This window comes from Amphiprion ocellaris, chromosome 2 (genome assembly GCF_022539595.1).
Source record: "Amphiprion ocellaris isolate individual 3 ecotype Okinawa chromosome 2, ASM2253959v1, whole genome shotgun sequence".
In the NCBI taxonomy this organism is placed as follows: domain Eukaryota; kingdom Metazoa; phylum Chordata; class Actinopteri; family Pomacentridae; genus Amphiprion; species Amphiprion ocellaris.
The window spans coordinates 8,076,691-8,099,691 of NC_072767.1; the positions used below are offsets into that span (position 1 = coordinate 8,076,691).

The following is a 23,001-nucleotide window of genomic DNA, read 5'->3' on the forward strand; positions in this document are numbered from 1 at the left end:
ACTAATTAGCTAGTAAGGTTGAAAAGATCCCAACTAGTTAACTAGTGGACATTTCATGCTTTACTAGTTAACTAGTGACCAATTTTTGACCTGACAAGTTAACGACTAAGGGCAGAAAAACCTTACCTAGTGTAACCACTGCACATTTGGCCCTTGCTAGTTAACATGTAAACTGCAACATGTGACATTAATGTCTCTAGTGCAAGTCAAAGATCAACATGCTCACTGGTGGAGTGCATGCAAATTGTATGCAGGCGGGACAAGAATTTTGATTGGTCAGTATTCAGATTGCATGATGTGTAGCTTTAACCCATAAGAACCCGGACACAATATTGAACAATATTAGTATAGATAGACAGATACTAATGTAAGCACCATTTTGCAGTCTTATTATAATTTAGGAATTGACCATCTTTGTTGCTGAAATGCACATATTTGATATATAATTGTAAAGTGAAAAGTTTAAATTAATAATTATCCTGCGAGGCTTCCGTAGGTTTGTGAACGCAGCCACGAAGAATAATGCTGCCAGAAGTGTTGTGTTCTGTCACCATAAATGAGCGGGCAGCGGAGCAATACGGTAGTTTTGCCGTTATTGTTATTATCATTGTCTTCATCCTTGTGATGATGTTGGTCAATAAAACGCATAAAACTGATCTCTCGTCCCTCATTTATAAGGTGGTTATGGCAACAAGAAACTTCAGAGAATTAAGAATCGAGACTACAGAACTTGAAAGAGCTACAGAACTTAAGATAAGCACTACAGATAGATAGATAGATAGATAGATAGATAGATAGATAGATAGATAGATAGATAGATAGATAGATAGATAGATAGATAGATAGATAGATAGATAGCATATGACCAATGGATGGCAGTAGACATCGCGTACACAACATAAAGTTAATGGCTGGGACTGCTGGTGACATGGGGCGGACTTCACCTCAAACTGCCACAGAAAGTGGTTTTAATGAGGTAACTAATCGCATCTGGAATGCCCTTTATGTTGCAAGACAGGAACTGGCAGCGCAGATGTTCTGCATCTTCGTCTGATATGCCTCAGTATGCTGTCTACCATGTTTGTTTCAGAAAATGAAATGAGCAGGAAAATACCAAAATCCTGAGTCCTGACTGGCTGGATTATTGTATTTTGAAATGAACAGCCAATACGCTTTCCTCCTCCTCCTCATTAGCATGTGATGCAACGAGCAGTACAACTGCCACTAGCACTACTTGTGGCACTAGTAGTACTAGTAGCACTAGTGCTTTTCCTGCCCATAGTGCGCATCCAGTCTATGTGCTACCAGGCGGCTAGTTAGCATGGAAGCTTTGTGGAGGGTAAAGTAGCGTTTCTCCACATTGTGCCGCTTTGCCGACGCAATAGTCGCCCCGCAAATAGGACACATACATTTATCTTTCACTGTCGTAAAAAAGAACTCTTCCTCCCAATCATTGTGAAAATAGTGTTTTCTCTTTCACTTCTCTGTCATGTTTTGGGGTAAAAACCACATCTAGCTTCCCAAAGTGTCTGCACCCGGACGCTTCAGCAGAGTGACGTGGTGGTTTGACATGCGCAGTGAACTTTGACTCGGACAAGATCAAAGTTCATTTACACCGAAGACATTTTTGTTTGTTTGTTTGTTTGTTTGTTTTTAAATATAAAGATATTGTAATTTAAAATCTGCATTAATGTAAGTATTTTTGATTTAAAAAGGACAACAACTTTTTTTTTTTAATAAGAAATTTCACGGTGACGTGTTATTTTTAGAACATGTGTCACGGGCAACTCACATGGTCTCTGCGGGCAACCAGGCGCCCGCGGGCACCGTGTTGGCTACCCCTGTTCTAGAAGAAGAAGTACAAGTCAGGTGAACAGCAAATTGTACATACATTTATCAAGAGCAAATTTTGATTTTTAACCCTTATTTTTCCAATTACTGAGTTTTGATTTATAACATTTGCTTTTCCAAATTACTGAGAAGATTTACTAACATTTTGACGAAGTTCCTATACCCATGGAAATGTACTGTATGACTACATTGTTTTTAAAAGTGCTTATCAGTATAAACAGGAGGGAAATGTTGGAAAATTAGTCAGTAGTGCTTAATAAATGACAAAAACTGATTTGTGTGTTTGTGTTGGTAATTGTTAAACCTCTGAAAAGACTGCAGTGAACCGAAGAGATATAAACGACCACAAAGATTCACACAATATGCACAATGAGACGCAAAACGACCATCAAGACTTGCAAAACAATGACAAACATAAAACATCGACCAAGAGATACAAAACAACCAGAAAGAGATGCAGAATGACCAAAAATTGACACAAGATGACCACAAGACACATAAAACATCTACAAAGAGACACAAAATAACCACAAGATAGAAAAGACACAAATCAACCTTTCTATGAAGAAGTAAACATGTTCACAGACGTTAATCTGATCAGTTTGATTGATGACCCAGACACAGAGCAGAAAAATTTCTTGAAATAAATTAATGTGAAATCAGAAAAAAGTCCTCTTAAGTAAATAAATGTGGAATGGAAAAACACTCTAGTGTGCCACTTAAGACATTTTGCTGAGGGTGAAATTACACCTTCCAGGTCTGAAAATGTAAAACTCTCAAAAACAAGGAAAAATATTAAACAGAACTTAGTTTGGGGAACAAATAAGTAAACTTTGAACAAACACAATTTCTGAATGCGGTCTGACTGAGCCACCTTTCACCTCAGCTCCTCTACAGCTGATAGGAGGTGGAAGGTGGCCTCTCTGAGATGGGAAGCTCCACCTGCACCAAGGAGCACCAGAATACTTTCACTTTGTCCACACTGAGGACTGAAACCTGTCACTCAAACCTGACGATGGCCAGCAAACATCCCGTCTATGGTGAGTGTGTCATTTTAACTCTGAACACTGTTTTCTTGAAGTGTTTGATTCTGCTGGCAGCCTCTCTGTCAGTCAGATGTTGTGCTTTATGCAGCGCTTCACTGTCTGACCTCCATTTAAAGCTGTGCAGCTGATACCAGCTAGCAGCTGTTTATGGTGTCTTCTGATGTCTTTACAAGTATTTGTTTATTGCACTTTATTTCCCCATAGTGTGTTAAACTGACAAATCTGTCATGGTTTGCTTGGGGAGGACGGAAGGTGTTTATTTACAATATGTGAAATCACTAGATGAAATACTCTAAACACAGATCCAAACAGGTAAACTAAACAAACAAGGGGAATGAGCTAGGGAAGGCGAGAAAACAAGATAACTACACTAACAGCCAAGTTAACTCTGGGTGACTGAACACAACAAAACAAGAACAGAAAACTCACAGGAGAGCTGCTAGGAATAACACTAACACTTTTGCAATGTGGCAGTGAACAGTCCAAGGTGCAGAGTGGATGGCTAGGCAGGAAACGAGTCAGGGTGTGTGCAAATGTTGATAATCTGGCATAGAGCAAAGTCTGAGCCACAGTTTTATTGTCTGAGTGCTAACTGGTGAGGAAGCCTCTGCTCAGGTGCTGCTGATTGTTCACAGAGACAAGGAGAGAGGGAAAGGAAGAGCAGAGGCTGCAGCAAATCAGATGCTAGAGCAAGGATCCTGACAAAATCAATCATCTAAATAGCTGGAAACTCTCAGTGGATCTGAGGCTCAAGTGTGGAGCGACAAAACACAGCTGACCAGACTTTAAATACAATAATAATAATTTATCTTCAAGAAAGAAATAGCAACTCTTTACAGGAAGTAAACCAGATCTAATGCAAGTGATTGTACAGGCAGACTACTCCCCAGGGAGACAGCAACAGCCTCCAGGGTGAATAACTCCACACAAACAACTCTAGAGGAGGTCAGACAACTCCAGATCCATAAAACACATGTGGACTGGCTGGTCAAACTCCCATGCTCCCCTCAGCAGCTCTGCAAGGGTAAAGAGCTGGTCCGCTGTTCCATGACCATGATGGAATCCATATTGCTCCTACTGAATCCGAGGTTCGACAATCGAGCCTCCCTTCCAGCTCACTGAAGTAATCTTTCCCAGGGAGGCTGAGAAGTGTGATGCACCGATAGTTGGAACACACTCTTCGGTTCCCCTTTTTGAAAATGGGAACCACCATCCATGTCTGCTACTCCACAGGTACCGTACCCGACGCCCACGTGACATTGTAGAGATGTGTCAGCCAAGACGGTCCAACAATGTCCAGAACCTTCCGCATCTCGGGGCGAATCTCATCCACACCTGGCATCTTGCCACCAAGGAGCCTCTTAACTACCTCAGCATCCTCTGCCTCGAATATGTACAAAGATTCCCCTGACTCTTCAGGCTCTGCCTCCTCCGCAGGGGACATGTTTACTGGGTTAAGGAGTTCCTCAAAGTGCTCTTTCCATCGCTCGACAATGTCCCCAGTACAAATCAGCAGTTCTCCACCCCGACTGTATACAGCCTGGGCAAAGCCCTGCCTCCCCTTCCTGAGGCGTTGAACGGTTTAGCAGAACTTTCTTGAGGCCAACCGAAAGTCCTTCTCCATAGCCTCTCCAAACGCCTTCCACATCTGAGTTTTAGTTTCCACAACTGCCGCATCTGCAGCCCTTTTATCCAGCTGGTACCTGTCAGCTGCTTCAGGAGACCCCTGAGTGAGCCAAGCCCAGAAAGTCTCCTTCTTCAGCCTGATGGCTTCCATCACCGCTGGTGTTCATGAGCGGGTTTTTGGGTTGCCGCCTCGACAGGCACCAGTGACCTTCTGGCCACAGCTCCTAACAGCTGCTTCTGCAATGGAGGCTTTGAACATGGCCCACTCAGATTCCATGTCCCCAACCTCCCCTGGGATGCAGGAGAAACCCTTCCAAAGGAGCTGAAAACCCCATGGACAGGAGCCTCCACCAGATGTTTTCAGTTCACCCTCACTACACGTTTGGGTTTACCAGGTCTGCCCGGCAGCCTTCCTAATCATCAGATCCAACTCACCACCAGGTGGTGATCAGTTGACCATTCTGCACCTTTCTTCACCCGAGTGTCCGAGACATATGGCTGCAGATCCGATGACACAACTATGAAGTTGATCATCGACCTTTGGCTAAGGTGCTCTGGTACCATGTATACTTATGAGCTATCTTCTGCTTGAACATGGTGTTCAGTATGGTCAATCTGTGGCTAGCACAGAAGTGCTGGCACAGAAGTCCAACAACAAAGCACCGCTTAGGATCAGATCGGGCAGACCGTTCCTCCCAATCACCCCATTCCAGGTTTCTCCGTCATTGCCCACATGAGCATTGAAGTCACGGAGGTGCATGACAGCTACGCTATTTGTTTCCTAGATAAAACATCAGCTAAGAATCTGTAACGCTCAAAGATAATATTGTCAGGAGCAGAATTGGTGGCTTCTTACAGCCAATTTAAATCCCAAACTCTGAACAGAACCTCATCCGGAGCGGGCTAGCTGTGCATAATCAGTTACAATGGTGATCTTGCTGTGCAGCATCAGTTACAATGGTGATCTAGCTGCGGAGCATCAATTGCTATGGCTTGAAGTTCAACATACCTGTGAACCTTCAGTTCTCCTGTCTCTGTTCTCAATATAGCACAGCTGATATCAGCAAGCAGCTGTTGATTGTGTTTTCTAAAGCCTTTAGGTGTGTTTGTTTATATCATCAGGTGCTACAGCAGCAACACCAGTCTCAACTTTGCAGGATCGATCCACTCCACTCTCCAATACGTCCCTTAACGAAACATCGAACAGCTCGTTCAACCTGGTCGCAGGTGAGCATCTTCCATGACACACACTGTTGGTGTGTTTGTGTTTGAATGAGTGAATGAGAAACACATTGTCCAGCTTTCTGTAGAGCATGGCTGAGGTTATAAGTGTCCGCACTTACGTAGTGCAAGCTTTACTTTCCTGCAGTGCCTTAAACCTGTGAAAGCAACTTTCCACTGATGGAAACATGAATTAGTTTTTCTATTCATTCATATGTGAAAACATCAGTTTCATTCATCTTGTTTAACCCCTCAGAGCTCCAGGCAGTCTCTGGGTGTCACATCTTTCCTCACTGCAACATAAAGTCCTGACCCACTATGGAAACAACAAAACCAAGGCAGGAAGGAGAGAGGATTCAAAAATGTCTATAAAAAAGATGTACAACATTTTTCCATGTGTCCACAGGTGGATACAGAAATGGTGACTAGTGTTAGATTTTAACATTTTGAAGGTAAACAGTACTTTGTCATTTCCTGCTTCCAAACAGGAGCGATGCCACGAGCCACTGAGGAGCTGAGGATTGTGCTGGTGGGGAAGACTGGATCTGGGAAGAGCGCCTCAGGAAACACCATTCTTGGCCATGAGCCCTTTCAATCAGGGATGAGCCCCACGTCCATCACTGACAAGTGCTTCAAGGCCAGAGAAATGGTGGATGGACAAGACGTGGTGGTTCACATCATGCCTGGTGTTTGACACCAGGCATGATGTGAACACATGTAGACACATCAGCCAGTCCATCTATTACGCTTCTCCAGGACCCCACGTCTTCCTGATCGTCATCGGATTGGGCAGGTTCACGGAGGAAGAGATGAAGACAGTGCAGCAGATTCAGGAGCTGTTTGGTCAGGCTGCAGACAGGTACAGCATGGTCCTGTTCACTCGAGGCGACAACCTCAAAGGAACCACTATCGAGGAGTTCATCGGGGACTCCCCAGAACTGCAGGATCTCGTGGGCAGATGCCACGGCCAGTACCACGTCTTTAATAATGAACTGAAGACTGGCCCTCAGGTCACTGAGCTGCTTCAGAAGATCAGAAATATAGTGAGGAACAATAGAGGAAGCCATTACACCAGCAAGATGTTCCAGGAAGCAGAAAGAGCAATTGAAGAGGAGAAACAGCGCATCCTAAAAGAGAAGGAGGTAGAAATGCGCATTGAAAATGTGCAACTGAGGAGCGAAATGCAAGCAGAATTTGAAGAAAAGCTGAAGGATCTTGAGGAGAGAAACAGGGAGAAGCAAAATATGGAGCTGGTGGTGGCGAGGGAGTGTCAGGACAGGGAGCAGATGCAGGAGGAGATGCAGAATATGTTTAAGGCGTTAAGCATGCAGAACAGTCAGAACATGATGGCGATGCAGACTCAACAGCAGCAGCACCGATGGGAGTTAGAAAGGCTGAAGATGGAGATGCAGCATAGAGATGATGCAGCGAGGAAGGAGAGGGAGCTTGACAGAGCTCGATGGGAAGCAGAAAATGCCAGATTATTAAAGGCACAGTATGAAAGCGATCTGAAAGAAAAGGAGAAAGCTTTGGAGGAGATGCGTCAAAGAGAGGCCACAAAAAAAGCTGAATTACTGGCAATCAGTCAACGGAGGCTGGAAGCCACGGAGAGAGCTTTGCAGGAGATGCGTCAAAGAGAGCCCAGTAGAATAATTTGCAGTCTTATGTAAGGCCATATTTTGCTAGTTTAAACCCACAGATGTAGATTTCAGGGCCGATACAAGAAACAATAGTTAGAGCAAGTGCATTTGTCTCCTCGCATTTATTTTTAAAAAATGGTCATAATAGTCTATAAACTGGATTTACTTGTTGTGGCTGAATTTTATTTTCATCTGTCACCCAATCATGTTAAGCGTTATGTTTTGTTCATGCAATTTATTTCATTGTAGTAAAAAAATTATAAGTAACATGACAAAAACAGATTTGTGTGTTTGTGTTTGTAATTGTAAAGCTCATGAAAAGACTGCAGTGACCTGAAGTGATGCAAAACGACCACAAAGATCCACACAACATGTACAACGAGACACAATTTGACCATCAAGAGATGCAAAAAACTCACAAAGTGATGCAAAATTACCAGAAGACATGTAAAACAACTACAAAGAGACACAAAATGATGACAAAGACACACAAATCAGCCTGTGTATGATGTACTCACTGATGTTAATCCGATCAGTTTGATTGATGATCCAGACACAGAGCAGAAGGAATCTCCTGAAATAAATAAATGTGAAATCAGAAAAAAAGTCCTCTAAAATAAATAAATATGATATTGGGGGGCACAAAATAAGCCTCCTGAAAAAATTAGCAAGAAAAAAAATCCCTTAGACAAAAAAATGTGGCATTAACCTTCCTAATCTGCTCCTACAGAGGGCAAAAAATAAGTCTCCTGAAAAAATGAACATGGCACTAGCGAAGAAAATCTCTTAAACAAAAAATTGTGGCATTAACAATTAAAGTCCACTGAAATAAATTAATCTGACATTTGAAAACAGAAGTCCAATAAAATAACTAAATGTAGCATGAGGAAAACAACGAGGTAAATATTTGAGGAGAGGAGGTGAGGAAAGGAACCGAGGATCTCTTCCTCCTTGCAATAGTTTGTGTCTCCACAAGAGCCAGAGGCTGCACTGAGAGGACAGCAGTTCCACGTTCACAGCATTTTTTAATAGACAGCGCCACCTAAGGAAAGTCACAAAAGTGATCACAGACCAAGAGATGAAAAACTACCACCACAAAAAACAAACTATACAAGGATTTTTTAACGTCACAAAAAGACAATAAAATGACAAGATGAAAAACGACCACAAAAAACAAAAAGTGAGAACAAGAAAGACTATGAAAAGACTAAAAAAAAGCACAAAAAGAAAACACTCAAAAAAAATCTACAAAGAGGAGGAAAATGATTATAGAGATTTTAAAAAAACAACAAAGTGACTGAGGAAAGACAACGATGAGGCCCACAGTTATGAAAAGACACAACACATGCTTTTAGTTGGTATAAATGTGCATTTTGTGTGTGTGTGAGTCTGTGTGCAGCATCATGCTGGCTGCAGAACCAGACGACCTAAATGCACATTTTGAATTAAATTTAAGAGATCTAATGTGCAGCTGCATTTAGTGTCTTAGTTTAAAAGGTGAACAGTTTTCTGTCAGAATTCCTGAAACATAAAGTGCTCAATTTACACTTTTAAAGGATGATTTCAGTCAAAATATACTTCTAATTTAAAAGGTTTATTCAAGGAGAATTTCACTTTTATTTTGGCCTCAGTAAGTCTGTCTACAGAGGCTGCACTTTCAGGACCCCACAAAGTACTACTTCATGTCCTACCAGATATTTTAAAGGCTTAATTCACCCACAAACCACACTTATTACAAGATCATAACTTGGTCGCTAAGACTTGCATTTGGACAAATTGTGTAATTATCAGGTAGAATAATAATGAATCATCTGTAATGGCCTCTGTGGTGTCTAGATCTCAAACAAGACAGTCTGAAAGGTTGGAAACGCACGGGCAACTCTGGAGGTAGATATATATTTAGATTTATTTTATACAATAACATTGAATAAAAATAAAATATATAAACACACACACAAAAGTAAATTATCTCTATGACTTCTGCTGTGAAATCTGATCTCACTTCCTCCTGATAGACGTGAACACCTATAAGTAGACACAGCACTGATATATTGGACAAACTGTACATAGCTCACTTTTTTACTTTGGTAAAATCTATTTTATTTTTAACATTTCATGATAATATACCCACTTTTGAAGTGAGCGCCACCTACCTACTGAATTGTCTTCTTTCTTCAGCTCTTTTCCAGCCCTCCACAAAATTCCTTCACTTTACTAAAATAGTGGACAGACAACATTATCATTGCAGGGTTGACAGAAATACTGGTAACACTTTACTAACGCTGGTACTCCTTAATTAATGTGACAGCTACTTTGATTAGTAAATAGTTACAAAAAAAAAACATTTAGGGCATTGTGTGAATTTTTAAAAAAGCCATCCTTTACCCTTACTTTTGATGGTAAGGTGGACCACAGACCTGCTCAGCCTCCTGTAAGGACAGACCATATTTGATGGTCTACCAGAAGAAAGTGGTTCATTTTTAAACAATATAATTGACATATATCATTTCATCATTGAGCAAGCCATGCTAGACAGGTACATACACAAGTAGCACCATGAAAGGCATGCTATTTATTTAGCCTTTAAAAGTGCAGGAGCACAAACATGTAGAGGTACTTTATGTGGCTCAGCCTCCCTCCAAAAAAGAACCCCTCAGATGAACAGCACTTCATCCGTGAAGCTCAGTTGTGTTGGTGTTCTATGCAACCTAACAACCTTACGTGCAAAAAGTCTGTCCTGTTGTTCCCATATACCAGTGTTTCTCAAAGTGTGGCTTGCAGAGGCATGTTAGGAGGCACGAGCGACTGGGAGGAAAAGGTCCATCTACGCAGAACTAAATAGCTGAAGTGCCGTCTTACAGTTTTTCACGACTGCTTAAGCACGATTTTTAAAACAAGGCTCGGAATTTCAAAACCCTACACACAATTAACACAACCACACACACAATATGCAAAACACCTCAGATCCTGTGCAAAATGAAACACTCTTGTAAAAACCATAAACACATTTATAAAACCATATTATTCTACCATGTGAAACACACACGTTTCATGAGGCTTAATTCTGTTTGAACCAGTTACACAAACATAAACTGCTGTGTTTAACTTAAAACACTTTTAGCAATTCTACCTCTCAGTCATTAGATTACTGTAAGTGAAGTACACAGAGAAAGTGCAAATATATAACATGGTAAATTCACCAAACGCAACACAAGATCAATGCTGCAGACTATTGAAAATATGATTTATTTCTCTTTATATAACCAAAATCAGTCAACACAGACAATCACAACAAAACATGTCTCAACACTGTAAGCCCAGAAAATAGACAAATAAAAATACTGTACTACCAGTACAGGTTAGAAGTACTGTAAAGTAAAAGAAGAAAACTAAAAGAAATCTGAATAAAATAAATTAAATACTACACATCTCTTTGCCTAGCTGGATCTGGCCAGAGAATTTCATCAACATTGCAGGCAATATCCTCATCGGCAAGACAACGTGGGAAGAACCGTCTTGAATGATGGATCCATCCTTGTACAGCTGCGGCGTCTATTTGGTCACAAACCTCTTCCATGGCCTGAATGAGGGGCACCTGAACCTGGGGCTGGAGATCATAAACCTTCCACCGCCATGCTGAGAAAAATTCTTGGATGGGGTTTAGAAATGGAGAATATGGTGGAAGGTACAGTACTGTAAACTGTGGATGGTGTTGAAACCAGTTCTGGACCAGAGCAGACTGGTGGAATGACACATTCTCCCAGATGACAATGTGTTGCATCTGGTGCATTTGGTTAATTACTGTGACGAGGTTGTGCAATCGGTCCAAAAATGTGAGAATGTGATCTGTGTTGCAAGGGCCCATATTGGCATGACAGTGGTTTTGTAGTGCTCAAACCTGATTGGTGTGTGTCTACAATAAAGCAATCATGTTACGGTACGTATGGAGTTTGGAACCCAAAGTGAGAACTGCACAGAGTGGATTGCAGGCAGACAGGATGATTGTACAGGGTTTATTCACACAAAATCCAACAAAAAAACTATCCACACCAACTAAGGCCAAGACTCACTACAGGCAGGTTCTCTCTGAGGGACGGGACCGGGTCGACCGGAGCAGGCTGTGTCACACACCGTTGTCAGTGACGAGCAGTAGAAACCCACACCGAACGGTGTGGGGAGACTGTCTTTATGCCGGAGGTGATCGGGATGAGCTGCAGCTGTGCAAACCAGCAGCTGCTCTCCATCAGTGCTGATCACCTCCAGCGGTGATGTACTGATTTATCAGTCAGTGCTTTGGACTTGCAAGGAAGTGACATCATGATATACTTCTGTGTCTAATGTATACAAGTGTGTTTAGTGTTTTCGCACATGTACACTGTGTGTACTGTCTTGCAAAAAGTGTGAGGCTGACTTTGTGTTTATAGTGGTGAAAATCTGGTCCATTGTTTTGCTCCTTGAGTGTAAGGTGTTGATAATTATTTAACTCTTTTGCTTTTTGTGTTCATGCAATCATAAAAAACTATAATCTCGGCCTGTTTTTTGCAGTGCACAACAATACTCAAACTGCGTGCTGGCCATTTCTCAATACCAAGTACGCAAGTCCGTACTTGTGTGCGAGTCCCGAGAACGGAAGAACGCATCCTGGTTCACGTGCAACTGGAACACCAGCGTACATGATGACTTCACCACCACACCTCGTCTGCTCCGGTTTCTTTACCGTGAAAAACAATAAAATGGAATCAGATATAATAACACAGCCCTACATGCCGGGGCAGATCTAGAGAAAAATTAATAGAGTGGCAGAAACATTTTAGGGGGTGGCATAGGAGTGTGTGTATATATATGTGGAAATGTATTTGTGTGTGTGTGTGCATGCGTGCGTGTGTATTCAGGCATTTTTGAGTGTTCCCAACCAGCAAATTGATGCAAATACTGCTGAAATAAGAATAATAATTAAATATCATTTTTAGTTGTTAGGCAGTTCTAAACATGAGTTGTTCCTATTAGCTGTCAATCACAATATGGGATTTCATATGTCTAGTAGAAAAGGGAAAAGATTTAAAGTGAAATAAAGTTCACCTTCTACACTTTTTTAAAGTGTAGAAGGTGACATAGTCCAGAGATAGTCTCTGATTTACCTTTCTCTGTCTGACCTCTGCATGTCATCATTTCTTTCTCTCTCTCTTAACTCTTCCTCCTCCATCTCCTCTCTGGGATGCTCTTCCTCTTCTCTTCTTTTAGACTGAGAAAAGCTGGTGGTGGTTCCCTTCCTCTTCGTTGTTTACTGTCTCCTACAAGATTCACACTGGCTGAACTTTTTCCTTTGATAGTCTTCATTATTAACTATGATACAATCTGATGTGGACAACTTAAAGCGTAAAGAGGTACTTGACATGTCAAGTTTTTTTGAGCTGTAAACTAAATGATATGACTGTACTATGATGAAACATCAATGCTGGGGGGTCGTGTCGCCTCGTATCTGCAGCAGCATAAACTGTACAGTACGCTACGTCTACATGATGCATTCGAAAGCACTCGGACATCGGAGTTTCACTCGTTATTAGTCCGTTATGGACTGTCGCTCTTTTCGGATGGCCACGCATATTTTTGAATTAAATCGTTCAAAACTGCGGTGGCAATCGGGGTGGCAATGCATCATCTGGGGGTGGCAGTTGCCACCCTATGCCACCCCAGTAGATCCGCCCCTGCCTGCGCGTTCATGTTTTAATATAAAAACAAATTATATATATACAAAATCAGTCAAAAGACACATTTACTCATTCAATGCTTTATATTTATTTGTATTATTTTCAACATTGTAAATAAATACTGAAGATTAACACTTTTTTGTTTACAGCATAATTTCATATGTATTATTTTATAGTTTTGATGTCCTCAGTATTAATCTACAATGTATAAAATGATTACATAAAACCACTGAATGAGAAGGGATGTCCAAATTTTTGATTGTTACTGTTTATACTGTCTATATATATATATATATATATATATAGAGAGAGAGAGAGAGAGAGAGAGAGAGAGAGAGAGAGAGAGAGAGAGAGAGAGAGAGAGAGAGAGAGGAGGGGCGTTGATTTATTGACAGCTGTAGTTTGTGATGCGGTTGAACTGAACCGTCTTATTCTCAGTTCTATCTGATTACTGAAAAATATGAAAGTTTTCCCAGTACACCACATAATGCAGGACTGTTTTATAGAACCACGTGTTTTATCTGAATGTGCCTCATAAACAGGGATGGACGGGTTTACAGTTTTATAAAAATGTTATTATTATTATTATTATTATTATTATTATTATTATTATTATTATTATTATTATTATTATTAATAATGATAATAATAATAATAATAATAATGTTGTTGTTGTTGTTATTATTAGGTCCATACAGAATCGCCTAGTGCAAGAAGCCACATAAAACAGCTGAGGATCTCCTACTCCCTGCTGCTCTTGGTATGGTGTCAACAACGATTGATGAGACAACCTGCATACTCGCACTCGCGGCATTTATTTATTTATTTATTTTTGTTTATTGTCCTCCGAAGGAAAACCTGAAAGAATAAATTTGAGAACCACTACCATACACTGTCTATGCTGCACAAACCAACGGGTGACGTCACAGTAGCTACGTCAGTCTATATCGGGTTTGCTTCTGCAAACAGACCCTACTCCTTTCCTGGCCTCTTGGACCAGAACCTTCGCCTGCATCTCCACCGAGGAGCACCAGAATATTTTCACCTTCTCCACGCTGAGGATTGCGCACTTCAACCTGACGATGACCAGCAATTTCGTCGATGGTGAGTTCCATTAAACAAGCCTTCAGGCTGCTTGTTTGTTGCATTTTATTTTCCTAGAGTTTGTCAAACGTGTGAAAACTGTTTTGCACCTACAGAAACATGAATTAGATTTTCTGTTTGTTTGTTCTTCAGTTCATAATCCCAAGATATTCAGTAGAGGAGGAAAGAACACAGAAAATAGTTCCATTAAGAAGCTGCAATAACAGAATTTTTATGTTTTTTTAAATTAAAAAGTTCCTAAAACTGATTAATCAATTATCTAAATAGTTGGAAACGTATTTATTAGCTGACAAATAATCCCTTAACTGCTACAGCCCAAAATCAGTTGGATTATTTCAGAATATATCTGCTTAGAATTTATGAAACAGGGCTCCAGGTGAACTTTTCCATCGTCATTTGGCCGCCCCACCCTAAACCTCCTTATATTGGAGCAGCTATTAATCCAGCAGGCATGCTGATGAACAGATAGTTATGTTGCATTGACTTACAGTAATACAAGATTTCATGTTTGTAAAAGGTTTTAATCTGAAAATATATTTATCTTGTCACTAGTCCTCTTGTGAAATCAGTCATAAACTGGGCACAGGCTAAACACTGAACATCCGCTTATCTTGAAATACTACATTTTACCGATGTTCCCTAAACGCCTCACGTGCTGGCTGCAGTGTTCGCCCAGAGATCTGTTGGAAAACAGTGAAAAGCGCGTCTACACAGATTTATTTTTCGGTGGGTTTTTATCGACTGTGCTGTTTTCTATTCGCAGCCTTTTCTTTGAGTTTTCTTGTTTAGTCAGAGCTGCGATGGCTGTTTAAATTTGAGCATCAGCACTGGATGTGGGACTACTTTTTATTCTTTCCTGACTCAGTCGAGATCTCCCATCCTGTCCCTGAACCAGTGGCAGTTCTACGGGGACAACGCCCCTGTCCGAATGTTGCTGGCCCCTGTACTGGCTGAATAATAAACTGATGACTTTGTAACGATGACGTGCGCCGAAAACGAAACCGAAACTAATGTGGCTCTGCAGATGAATCAGAGACGCACCCAAACTGCAGCTAGGTTTTGCTCCCACTGATGTCTTCCTGGGTTTGCAGAAGAAAGGAGGAGCTATAAGCAAAACGATTTCACCTCGTAAAGTGATTTGTTACGAGTCATTCCAGAACTGGAGGACATTTTATGTCCCACTAATCAAATTTCAAATAATTCATGTACAAAATACTAAAATATGCAGTTTTTGTGTACTTGTCCTGAGACCAAATCTTAAAATAAAAAAAAACTAGGAGAAAAGAATGTCTGAAATTATTTTTAAAATACCAAATAAATCTGGAGTTCCCCTTAAAATGACAATTTTCTTTTGTCCCACCCCACTGATGACCAAACTGAATCTCAAATAAAACTGCTAAAATTAAATTTAAATCTCCTTCTTTTGGTATTATTTGTTTTCATTGATGTCTCTTGTTGTGAGAACATTGTTTTTAATCAACATAAGTTAATAATTATTATGCATGTGTCCCACAACAAACCTGTTAGCATAACCTTTTTAGCTAACGTTGTCAGCCTTGATTGAATGTCTCACTCTACTTCATATTTTCAGGATCAGACTAATTCTTCTGACTGTTTTCCATCAGTCAGTTTGTCCTCTTGGTCAGCAGTAACAACTAGCTAAACATCTAGCTTCTACTCCTGAGAAAAAGCTAACATTAGCATGGATTAGCAACCCTGTTACTGGGATTAGAGTAGGGTTAGCAAACAACAAATAAAACATGAAATAAAGATGATACCATTGATGTGTAAGCTGAGCCGATCAAGCCTTTGATAGTTTATTACCTATTATTGATGAATATGGAGCAGAAAAGTGTAAAAGAGAAGGTTTATTTTTCAAACATGTTGAAGCCTGAATGTCCTCTAGTCCTTGAATGACCCTCGCAGACATGACCATGTTCCTGTTGTTCCTTACGCCGATGATGAAATCGAGTTTGCAAATGTGTGGTCTTGCTATGTTTAGAATTGCTAAACAAACTCATCGAAGCAAATATCGATCAAATATCACGACGGTGTGGTGATGTTAACCACGTAACCTCAGTCTGGCTGTTGCATTTGGATAAATAATATATTTGGTGAGTAAAGTAATTACCAGTATCCCCCCGTGCTAAGTATGGATGGTTAACATTACTCGTTAAATGACATGTATGCATGCCTCTGTGTTGTTCCTCTTACTGTAGGCTAGTTGGCATAAGGCGAGAAAGGGACATTGCGTCCTTTTTTGTTCCAAATAAAAATGTGAAAACGATCTACAGCCGATTATGTTAAATAACACAACTCTTCTGCTGCTGTCTTTGTGAGGTTTGTTCTTTGCAAATCAGTCAGACAATCATACAGAGAGTAGAGCAGTATGCAGAGTGTGACAGCAACAGGATGAAACAAGGTTATAAAAAAGACTAGGAGAACAAGCTAAAGCTTTTGTGTTAAACCTGTGAAAGCAGCTTTCCACTGATGGAAACACGAATTGGTTTTTTTTCATTCCTATAAGTAAAAACATCGGTTTCAGCCATCTTGTTTAATGACGAGTGTCGTGTGGTTTTATGGAGAAGCCGGAGTGAGTGATTAGCTGGCTGCTGATTGGAACCAGCTACACCTAGGAGAGGGAGGAAAACAGGGCTGGAGGAGGAGACAGCACTGCCACCACCCACAGCCTCAGCCTGTGACTGGGACAGTTCTCTCTTGTTTTATTTTAATTTAAGCTGCCTGGTTCTTTGGTGTGATGCCATCTCTAATTATTCAACTCTCTAATCTTTTGATTTTTAATTTCTAACTTTTAATCTTCAATCTTGGTCTTCATTTTTTAAACTGCCTAGTTCCCTTGTTTGATATATGTGCTAATCTAGCTAATTTTTCATTTAACTTATCATTTCTACTATTTATTTTAATTGACTGCTCTGACTTGTCTCCTATATCTTACTTGATTGTCTGTGTTTGCTTGTTTTGACTGTCAAAGCACCTTGTGATCGCTGTTCTTAAGGCTGCTATGTAAATAAAGCCATTATTATTATTTGTCATTTTCCTGCTTCCAAACAGGAGCGATGCCACGAGCCACTGAGGAACTGAGGATTGTGATGGTGGGGAAGACTGGAGCTGGGAAGAGTGCCTCAGGAAACACCATTCTTGGCTGTAAGTCCTTTCAATCAGTGATGAGCTCTAAGTCTATTACTGATGAGTGCTCCAAGGCCAAAGCGACGGTGGATGGACAAGACGTGGCGGTTATCGACACCCCGGGTCTGTTTGACACCAGCAAAGATGAAGACACAATATCTAGAAACATCAGCCAGTGCATCTCTTACGCTTCTCCAGGACCCCACGTCTTCCTGATCATCATCGGACTGGGCAGGTTCACTGAGGAAGAGATGAAGACAGTGCAGCAGATTCAGAAGCTGTTTGGTCAGGCTGCAGACAGATACAGCATGGTCCTGTTCACTCGAGGCGATGATCTCCAAGGAACCACTATCGAGGAGTTCATCGGGGACTCCCCAGAACTGCAAGAACTCGTGGACAGATGTCACAGCCAGTACCACGTCTTTAATAATAAGCTGAAGACTGGCCCTCAGGTCACTGAGCTGCTTCAGAAGATCAGAAACATAGTGGAGGATAACGGAGGAAGCCACTACACCAACGAGATGTTCCAGGAAGCAGAAAGAGCAATCGAAGAGGAGAAACAGCGGATCCTGAAAGAGAAGGAGGCAGAAATGCGCAAGGAAAAAGAGGAACTGAAGCAAGAAATGCAGGCAGAATTCGACGAAATGCTCCAGAAGGTGCAGGGAGAAAGTGCAGCACAAATAGCCGAATTAAAGGCACAGAATGAAAGAGAGTGGAAAGCCAGGGAGATCGCTTTGGAGGAGAGGTATGAAAGAGATGCCAGACAAAATGCTGAAAGAAGAAATCCAGTGGGTGGATTATTTGGTTTCCTGTGTGACACAGTGGGCAGCGTTGTCAACCCAGTGGCCAGAACACTGGGCGGTGCAATCGGCAGCGTAGCGGGTGGTGTAGCTGGAGCATTCGACAGCACGAGAAGGCTTTTTCGCTAGTATTTAGGCCTATGGAAGGCCATATTTTGTTAGTTAGAACCCATATTTTAAGATTTCGAGGTTGATGAAGGGGACAATAGTTAGAGCACATGCATTTGTCTCCTTGACATTATTTTTGAAACATGGTCATAACGTTCATTTGTGTCTGAATTTTACTTTCCGTCACCCAACCATGCTACTTTTGTTTTGTTGTTAATAGTGTTGGGATTTGTTCATTTTACTATTAACAAGTATATACAATCATTTATTCTTGTTTTACTACTGATCAATGTTATCCTTTTACTACTATTTTACCACTAACAAATATGTAATCCACTTACTATTACAAGACATGCATCACCCAAATCAATGAGAGCACTGTCATACAAGTTGAACAGGAAGACCATAAAGTAACTACATATGACTGTGCTCTCAGGCTGTGGCTAATAATAAAGACACTGAGACACAAGCACACCTATCAATCTTTCACAAGTAGGGAGGATTTCCCATTCTTCTGCAGGTTATCAGGAACTGATGATTGATTGGAGGATTGTATGGCAAGAAGAAGTGGACAAGTCTGTCCACCAGTGAGAGAGAGCCAAGTCTAAACCACGGTTCATCTCCATCAGTTTCTGACCATTGAGATTGTAGCACATTTCATAACTATACACTGTATACTGAATACTGTATCCATTAGTGGGAAGACGCCTTCAGATAAACACCTTTGTTAACTTGGGTCCTCTCAACAGTAATGGTCCTTGATCAAGCTGCTTGTTGCACAATAAACAACTTTAAATGAGAGAAGTTATTTGTTTTCAATCCCAAAAGACAAACACACTCAATAGAATTTAGTTAAATGTCATATACAACTGTAACACTTAATAAATGACAAAAACACATTTGCGTGTTTGTGTTTGTCATTGTAAAGTCTCACAGATCCACACAACATTCACAAGACGCAAAATTACCAACAATAGGTTGCAAAAGAACCAAAAAATAAACATAATAATAACCACAAAAACATAAAATGTCTCCCAAGAGACACAAAAAAAGCAGAAATAGATGCAGAACAACCAAGAAATGACACAAAATTACCTCAAAGATAGAAAAGACACAAATCAGATTGATGACCCAGACACAGAGCAGAAAAACAACCTCTTGAATAAATATATGTGATATTGAGGGAAACAATAAGTCTCCTTTAAAATACTGAACATGACATTAAGGAAGAAAATCCCTTTAATTAAGAGTAATAAAATGTGTTATTTTAATGTTCTGCACTAAAACACCAAGTCAAATTCATTGTGTGTGAAAACCTACTTGGCAATAAAACCTTTCTGACTCTGGTGAGGAAACACGTTGCCTCCTCTCAGGTGGAAAGAAGTTGAGGTATAAAAGTGAGAGGAGGTGATGAAAGGAACTGAGACCAGAAGCTCCGTCTGCACCGAGGAGCACCAGAATACTTTGACTTTGTCCACGCTGAGGATTGAAACCTGTCACTTCAACCTGACGATGTTCAGCAAATATGCCGTTGATGGTGAGTTCTGTCACTGCTGTGTTCAGTCTGTGTGTCACTTTAACTCTGAATACTGTTTCCTTGAAGTGTTTGATTCTGCTTGCAGCCTCTCCATCAGTCAGACTTTATGCTTTATGCAGCACTTCACAGGCTGACCTCCATTTAAAGCTGTGCAGCTGATTGCAGCCAACAGCTGTTTATGGTGTCTTCTGAAGTCTTAACAAGTGTTTGTTGCATTTTATTTTCCTGTAGTGTGTAAAACTTGTGAAGACAGTTTTGCACCGACAGAAGCATGAATTAGATTTACTATTTGTTTGTTCTTCAGTTCATAACCCAAAGATAGTCAGCAGAGGAAGAAAGAAAATGGAAAATATCCACATTAAGAAGCTGCAATCACAGAATTTTGGGTTTTTTTTTAATTAAAAAAATACTAAAACGGATTAATCAATTATTATAATAGTTGGAAACTTATTTATTCACTGACAAATATTCCCTTAACAGCTACAGCCCAAGTCAGTTTGGATCACTTCAGAATAGAACTGCTTAGAATATATGAAATGACAACATTCAGAACCTGCCGAAGAAGCACTTTTAGGTCTTCTTCTGTCATAAAAACAGCTACTCAGTGGTTAATCAATAAACAGGTGATTAACTTAATAGTTGATAAGTGATCAATTATTCGATCAGTGCAACTCTTCTACATATTCAGGCTTTCTTTGTGTTAGCTGGCTCAACAAAACCTAAAGCCCCAGTCAGAGACAATGGATACGTTAAATACTTTATCTGATCTAATCTGTGTTCTATCAGCTGCAGTACCATCAGGGTTGAAAACACTGGGCTGTAAATCAGGACCAGACAAAAACACATGCTTATCCATTTTCTGCATCAAAACAAGAGATCAGATGGCCGATCTTAAAATAAATCAATGCTGAATTTTATATAAAGCGTTAAAGTTTTGCAAAGCCAGGGGGCGTGGTTACTTGATTGACAGTCTGATCTGGAATGATTGACAGGTCATCTGGAGGAGGCAGCCCAGACGCTCATTCACCGTAAACTCTATTCTCGTTTGGATTAACTCTGATAATCGCAGTTGGTTTATTTATCGGTGAAGCAGCAGAACATTTTCCACAGACAGTTTTTCTACCTGTTGGCTTGTTTTAGCCAGTTTTCTACCTTCAGCTGATTCTACCAGCAGACACTGAAAGGACTCTGATAGTTCGATAAGTAAATGTTTATTTTCTTATCGGTGCCACTTTTAATGCACTTTATATACACCTGTAGTGTCAGATATAATGTGTGCCATGCACTCCAGTTGTTGGTGGAGTTTATTTCTGTGTGTATTGACCAGAGAAGAAAGTTAGCATCCAGTAAATGTTAGCTTGAATGTTAGCAATGCTAACCAAGCTAGCTGCTCAGTGATAGCCTGAAGCATTAACCGAAAGGGGCGTGTTCAAAAAAATAGCAGTGCTGAGTTCAGTTAGTGAGGTCACTGATTATGTGAAAAAAATAGGTGTTAAACAGGTGGCCCTTATTTAAGCATCAAGGCAACTGACGCTGCATATGCTAGCTGTGCATTTGTCCTTGAAAAACAGTGAAATGGGTCGTTCAAGACGCTGTTCAGAAGAAGAGCGTTCTTTGATTAAGAAATTAATAAGAGGCGAAAACCTATAAAGAAGTGCAGAAAATGATAGGCTGTTCAGCTAAAATGATATCAAACGCTTTAAAATGGCAGCCAAAACCAGAAAGGCGAGGAAGGATAAGAAAAACGACTATTCGAATGGATCGGAGAATAATCAAAATGGCAAAGGCTCAGTCCCTGTTCAGCTCCAGGAGGATCAAAGAAGATCCAAGGTTGGCTGTGAGTACTGTAACAATCAGATGACGTCTATGTGAAGCCAAGCTACCAGCAAGAAGCCCCCGCAGAGTCCCATTGTTGAAAAAAAGACGTGCTGAAGCGGTTACAATTTGCCAAAGAACACATTGACTGGCTGTTAGGATGACCGTTTTGCGGTTGGATAAAACAGGAGGCTTGAGGCGAGATGAGATGCAGGTCAACCTGGCGTTTATTCACCAACATTCACATTAAAACAACACAAACAGCAACGGTGATTAACTGGTGTATTGTGGCGCTCCTTTCCTTTCTCCTCGCTCTCACTCAACTGCCAGTCTTTTATAGGCATCCCCCAATCAGCCCCTCAGGCTTACCAACATAAGGGTTATCCGAAATAATCAAACACAAGAATTTCACAACTATACAGTATGTCTTTAATTTTACCTATGAAAACAAACATTAAAACTAGATATCCCTTTCCTAAAAATGACTACCAACAACCTCATCAAGCAATATATTTATTTTATCACCTGAAGAGATTTCTCCTAACTCTCTCCTTACCTACACTTGGTTCCTCCCGGAACCCTTAAAAAGATGTTCCAGGCCATGGGGACTCTTTTGGCTGGAACACCTGTGGTGACAAAAGAGAGGTGAGTCATGTCACGCTTTTAAGTCTTTACATTCTTAAAATAATGCTCCACACCCACTTCAACAGGTAGTGATGGCTGATCGAGGCTTTGTTGAAGCTTGGACACACCATTCAAAACATGGTTCATTACTCGAGGCCTCAATGACACACAGTGCTCGAGTAGGACATCTAGTGGTCAATAAAATGAAGTGCAATCAAGACGTGGTCATTGGTTCATGGATTGTTTTGGATTTGATTCGCAATGCACACATTCCTGTTTGACTACACTAGATGATTGTATGGGTTCTAGTGGATACAAGAATAATATTACTAGTAATAATGACAATAACTATTGAAGAGCATGTTTCTTATTTGCTATGTTTGTCTGTAACCCTATATACTCTTTGCTTATATTCTGTGTTATGAAACATTTAAACGGTGCTGCTACATTCATGAGATGCTCTACAAATACAGACTGATGTCATTTTCACATGGGGCTGGTGCAAATAAAGATTATATTATGGAATTTGGCAAAGTATGTCTTGGGGTTTATAAGTTTAGTTTATTAGTAGGGGTTTATTGGTAAAGAGGTCAGTAAAGAGGGTGTGCTTATGTAACTGGTTATGAGTTTTTATTGAGAAATAATTTATCAACAGTTTGGGGACCGTTATAGCTGCAAAGGGTGGACCGACGTCATATTGAACCCTATGGATTAGGAATGGGATGTCACTTACGTTCATATGCGAGTCAAGGCAGGTGAGCGAATACTTTTGGC

At 40.6% G+C, this 23,001-nt stretch overlaps 1 protein-coding gene across 1 annotated transcript in view; it reads left to right on the forward strand.

Moving 5' to 3' along the window:
* Positions 1-2,775: 2,775 nt before the first annotated feature.
* The window catches only part of LOC111565987 (uncharacterized), a 29,758-nt gene continuing 9,532 nt past the window's right edge, over positions 2,776-23,001 (forward strand). The window contains 6 exon segments of the mRNA XM_055017812.1: positions 2,776-2,891; positions 5,646-5,750; positions 6,233-6,431; positions 6,433-7,411; positions 14,025-14,196; positions 17,269-18,271. Of these exon segments, the coding sequence (XP_054873787.1) occupies positions 2,780-2,891; positions 5,646-5,750; positions 6,233-6,431; positions 6,433-7,411; positions 14,025-14,196; positions 17,269-18,271 (2,570 nt within the window). The 5' untranslated portion in view covers positions 2,776-2,779.